At 42.8% G+C, this 6,000-nt stretch overlaps 1 protein-coding gene across 1 annotated transcript in view; it reads right to left on the minus strand.

The window, feature by feature from the left end:
• The window catches only part of Roe1 (grpE protein homolog, mitochondrial Roe1), a 30,712-nt gene extending 25,880 nt beyond the window's left edge, over nt 1-4,832 (minus strand). The window contains exons 1-2 of the mRNA XM_065439739.1: nt 4,676-4,832; nt 1,130-1,271 (exon numbers count right to left, since the gene is read on the minus strand). Coding sequence (XP_065295811.1) covers nt 1,130-1,271; nt 4,676-4,773 — 240 coding nt within the window. The 5' untranslated portion in view covers nt 4,774-4,832. The remainder of the gene's footprint in view (nt 1-1,129; nt 1,272-4,675) is intronic.
• Between the last annotated feature and the right edge of the window lie 1,168 nt (nt 4,833-6,000).

Consider the following 6,000-nt stretch of genomic DNA (forward strand, 5'->3'; position numbering starts at 1 on the left):
CGGTTACTTCCAAAAGCGCATGGATATTTTGTAAGCAAAATATTTCTATCTGTGCAGCCTCTAAAAAAATGAGAGTTCCTTCTCCAGCAACGCTGAGAACTGAGAGTGATGTCGATAGCCCACCTCGCAAATTGTGAAAGCTGCCCAACGTTCTGCTTTCACAGGAGTGAGTGTAACTGTGATTAGCCACCTACATTTTGACCTTCTCAACCATTTTTGAAAATAAAAAAATGGTAAGTTCACGTTGTTGTACAGACCTTTCTTATGTTTGATACCGCGTTTTTCCCCAAGTGCACGCCTACAACATGGCTGGCTGGCCCCTGTAGTGTTTCTGTCGATAGGCGAGCCAAGCCAACTTATCAAAAATGAAGGCAGCACCACTTTTCTATTCACTACAAACGAAGGCCTATCTGCACATTGTAAGAAAAAACTTATACAGGAAAAAGTGTACCACGTTTCAATACTAATAAAAAGACCAAGAACCACGTACACTAATAGAAAGTCATGTGATAGGCCTCTTTTGCATTCTTGTTTTTGCCGCATGAGGCACCAAAGGTTATTTTTCGCGACCTTTAATGAATTAGAAACATAAATCCACATTTAATGAGAGAAACATGGCTTGTTTTAGCCACTACAATAGGCAATCTTTCCATCAGTGGGGTTATCTCTATGCATGTCCTGTGCGGCAACACAGAAACACAGCAACAATGTAAAGAAAGGACATGATGGCTGGCAGGCTTGGCATTGTAACACATGTTGTGAGCCATTGTTTAAGAGATGCTTTATTGTGTCAAAACAGATATGAACTAATTGAAGCAGCAAAAATATGAAGCTTAAATTTCAAGAAAAGCAACATATTTTTTTAATGTAATCTAGTACATGCTTGGTATCCTTGCATGCATATTATATGCATGAGTATGACGTATGCACCTGTTTCAAATAAAGCCTTGGTTAAGTTAGTGGTGTGTGTGTCCACTTGCTTGTCCTTGTTGCGAATGTGCTTAAAGATCCTAAGTAAGCTACATACCACTTGCCTCACTTCCCTCTGCTAGGACAACAGGCTACGATGGCCAGCAAAGCAGCAAGAATTGTGTTTGTAACACTGATGTCAGCATAAGCACAAACTTACGTCAATGGTCTTAATCTGTTCAAGAAGCTTGCGGTTTTCTTCTTGGCTTGCAAGTAAACTAGGATCAGCTGCAGGCTTCTCTTCTTTGGTCTCAGCTTCCCGTTCAGTGGGGGGTGCTGTAGTGGCTGTAGAAAATAGAAGCCTGAAAAGCAGATCAGTATTCTCATCAGTACATGACCACTAGGCATTAAAGCCACAAGTTTCAGAGCCCTTCACTAGAGCATCTTTCACTGTGACAGAGTTCCTCTGTCACCCAGGGTTCTTGAAGTCTCCCTTCAGTGGAGGGGGAACCTCGTAGGGTGGCAACCAGTATAGCGTGCAAACACTCACACTATATATATATGCTGCTAATGTATATGGTGGTCCTGCCTTTGTCAGAGTGATTACTCTGACGAAGGCAGGACCACTTGCTGAAACGTTCCACTCCTACCTACCTACAAAAGTGGACAAAGTACATGTGTCTTTTGTATAACACAATACTCACAATGCACAACTATATGAATTAAAATTAACTGGTAACGTTAAGAAACCATGGTGAACCTTCCCTAATTCATGAGCAGGTAGCTTCACGCTCAGTGGCACATCAAACAGTATGCGGTGTTAAGAATCTTATTCGAAAAAAGGTGGTGACTGTGATGTGCAGTCATAGAGTTTCATATTAGTATAACTAGAGGGAAATCTGGCTCTGCGATCGTTCAACCGTCATAGGAATGATGGGAAGTACAGGCTTCAGATTGGCGTTCTGTTGACTGGCGAAATAACCTACAAGTATTTTTTTGGCTGTTTTGGTTTCGCTCCAAGTGTAATTGCTGTAACCTGCAGTGGGACAGTGCAAAGCAAAGCTCTCTGCCTTTGTTCTGTTGCTCGAAGTGGCGACAGCGCGCTGGGCCAGTGGCTGGGACGATGTTTGTGTCATGGTGTGGCGCTGAAGCCCTCACCAGAAAGCGACAGCATCGTAAACGTTGAAAGAACATCTTTTGACCGTTTGGACCTTGGTTTGCTAAGTGTGTTAGGTTGGCGCTGTAGCGTGACGTGCTTTATGAAACTTCAGAATAGGAAAAAGAAGGCATTACTGATACAAGACATAGACAGTTGTACTTCTAGTGGCTGGACAATCAAATTTTATTGAGGGCTTTATTATGTATTGCTCATTTATGTGCTCATTGAAATACATGTTTTAGGACTTTGAGAACACAAACTTACTTGTGGTAGGAAAGGTTGCTGCTTCCTGGCTGTAGTCTAGTGTCGCAAAATGGGTAAGTGCTAAGCTACATCATAACGCTTCGGAAGCGGTACATCAATATAAAATATAATGAAGCATACTCGTAAGAGGCCAAAACATCCTAGCTAGCACTGCAGCAGATGTGCTTAAAAGTGCTTGAAGACATTTATCTATCGTGACAGCCGGCGCAGCCTTTCGAAAGAGTGAGAAAGTTCGCAAGTGCCTGTCGTCTGCGAGAAAAGTCTCGCGTTTGCAGCAAGCAGGCATCGTAGCAGACGACACTTGTAGCATTACTCTCAAGGGTGCAACACGTTCTCACATTGCAACATTTTTATTTTCATAAATACTTGATGAGTATCTTTATTTAAGTACATGCACGGTTGTTATTGCTATTGCAAAAATAAATAATTTCGGGCATTAAATTGGGAACAGAATCGCACAAAAATGCATACCCTGATGCATCCTGGTAATACACCATAGTGAACCGCGCTTCCATCTCAAAGTCATACAAAGTTTATGTAACGTGTTGTACATTATATACCATACTGCAGAAATAAAATTAGATTTTACACAATAACATTTGAGCATAGCTTCGTTTGCTGCGCCTCAAGAAAACACCACTAGTCTAAAGATTGAAGTCAATCCGAAGCCTGTACTTCCCATCACTCCCATGTAGGTTGAGGCAACGCTCATGAGAGCCCCCATAGACACTAGCGCCACATTTCCCTCTGGGGTATTTATTTAGAAACTCTATGCGTGCAGTGCCTCGGGGAAATGCATGCAGCAGTACGACAATACATTCTTACTTGCTTTTGCTCCTGCCATATCAATCGATTACTGTGATTAAATCATTAATAAAAAAAATTGAGTTATAATTGAACAAGGCACTACTGGTAATAAAATCAGCTCAAGAACTTGTCGAATGGGTGCCACAGCGCTATGGCTGACCTGCTCGAGGGGGGGCCTCACAGGTGAATGAGAATGAATTATACAGTAGAGAAATTCGACATGAAATACTGTAAGTTGCAGTATACACAGAGCCCTGAGCAGCAAGCAGCAACTCGGGACTCAGTGTTAAATAACAGCTTTACAAAGGAATGTGTTGACGGTACACAGAGATTTACCCAGCAAACCGTACCTTTTTTTTCTTCTTCTCAAGATCACAATGGCTTTCAATTGTTTTACTGTCAAACATCATATACATGATTAGATCTCGCTGCATTAATTTATTTGCTTCTAATTTGGGGCAATGGTGACCTCACGTTGGCAAATGTAGGCGACAAAAGAGGGTACACTCATTCATCCACACAAAAGTTAGAAGCATCAAGTATGTGTCACCACAGTTTGCTCACAACCTTATTTTCCAAAAGCTCGTAGACTCGTTACTGTGTGCTTAGAAAGGGAACAGTTCACACACAAACAACGATGCGAAATTACCTAATTTACATATAATATTGTTGCCCAATATGCAGTTGGGTATATGAAAAAGTACCCAGCATAAAGGACCAATGGCAATTCATTATTCTGTTGCTTCCCATGACAGTCTGGAAAGTTCAAATAAAAATTTTACTTCTTTGACTTCAAATCCATAAAAAGCTGCAAATGTAATGGGGCACGCCTGCTGCAGCAGCTCTTACTGTGACCTTACATGGTGGCCCTGTAGCATCAAAATTGAACCCAGTAAACGCTTGAATTAGTCGACCATACAAACCATAGTTGCAGTTAGCACACCTTTTCGCGGTGTAGTTGGTTATGCATTGCTCGCACACAAAACTTACGAATTAAGTCCGCTACCGCAAGCAGTACCACCACATTTCTGCAAAACAATTATATTTCACATCATACATTAAGAAAACACGTTTTGCTAACGACGCATAATGGATTGACATTCACGATTTCACAGCAAAATCGCGGTGCGTTTTCTGCCAAATACAAGACGTAGTTCAACCCTCTTACAGCATACTGGTAAAAACAGAGCCTATTCCTCTCTCAGCGTCAGGCCAATACAAGCAACCAAGCGGACCAATGAACCCACGAACTGAAAACGATAACCTTTAGCACGCGATTAAATAAAACTACGATCATGAGTGCTAGCATCGCAAACAGGAAAGGTCAAGACTTGCTTGATAATTAAGCTGTATTCGTCGTCTAGCTGTAATATACATCGAGTGATAAACTTTACTCCTACGAATTCACCCGACGTTGGTCACGGCATGAACCAAGTAATTGCATCAGCGTGCACAGTACGGCGTTAAAAGAAACAAATTACTAGCATTTTGACATTACACTCTGCGCACACCACACAACACCACCTCCGAACTTACCTTGCAGAGAACGGGGCGTATGATTTCGAACAAACATATGAGCTTCGTCGAAATATTTGGCGAAGCATGGGGGAACACATGGCAGCGTTGGACGCCATCTTTCCGGATAGTGACGTCCGTGACGTCAGCTGGAAATCTCGAAGCGCGCGAGACCTCCGAGAACATCAATTTCGCATCGCTCGCTGCCGCCGCGACCTCAAGCGCCATACGCAGAAACTGTAAAAAAAAATAACTTTGTAATTTCCCTCTAGGTGGCGGGACTGCAATGTGGCGTTATGTGTAAAGGTGTTTGACAATGCGGTTGTTTGCAGCGGTACGATCAGGACTCGATAGAAACCGAAGGTGAGTGGGTCGCCTCGCATTGGGCGCTCAGGGGAAGACTGCAAATTAAGCTGTGCAGGGTGATATGGGCTGGACTAGTTTTGAAGTGAGGGAAGCTCGCAGTAAAATTGAGTATGAAGAACGATTGAGGAATATGGAAGAAAGTAAATCGGCTGAGAGAGTGTTGAGGTATCTGTACAGGAAAAACATTGATTCGCAGTGGAGGAAAAGAACTAGGAAGCTTACCAGCAAGTATGCGGCCTGTAGGGTGGGCAACACAGCAACAAAGAACGTCAAGCGGAAAGTCAGAGAGGATGAAATAATCTCATGGGTGGCGGCAATGGAAAAGAAACCTGCCATGAGTAGCTACTTAAAAAGAAAAAACGAAATCAGGAAAGAAACAGTTTATGATAACTTAAAGGGAAGCTCATTACTTTTCAAAGCGAGATCGGTATGCCTTAGAACACGCACGTACAAAGCGAGATATGAGAAGGAAGAAGAAGCATGTGCTTGCTGCGGTATAAAGCTAGGGAAACGATGGAGCATGTTTTATTAGAAAGTGAAGACGTCTACCCAGCGGTCGATTTAGGCACCACTGGCCTCCTCGAAACCCTTGGGTTCAGCGAGAGCAGTGGAAAAGTAATCATGTCCGCAATAGAGATTAGTAAGAGGCGATTCACTCTAAGAACAGTTTACACCCTTTGGCGTGCCCCTTCTGCCACACAACGATGATCGTCATCTGCCTTGATGCGTTTCCTTTCTTTAACGCTGCGAGTCCGGAACTTTCCAGTAACGAACGGCACGCGCGTTATCAGAATAGAACAGTTTACACCCTTTGGACTGCCCCTTCTGATAACGCGCGTGCCGTTCGTTAAACAGCCACAAAAATTTATTGCACTTCGAAAGCGAACATCTTATCACAGATTATGCACATTTTCACGGTGCCAAAATGATACTTCGCTTATAAATGACTGGTCTCCGGAAAAAACACTGCATTGTCATGA

This window comes from Dermacentor albipictus, chromosome 1, assembly GCF_038994185.2.
Source record: "Dermacentor albipictus isolate Rhodes 1998 colony chromosome 1, USDA_Dalb.pri_finalv2, whole genome shotgun sequence".
Classification (NCBI taxonomy): Eukaryota; Metazoa; Arthropoda; class Arachnida; order Ixodida; family Ixodidae; genus Dermacentor; species Dermacentor albipictus.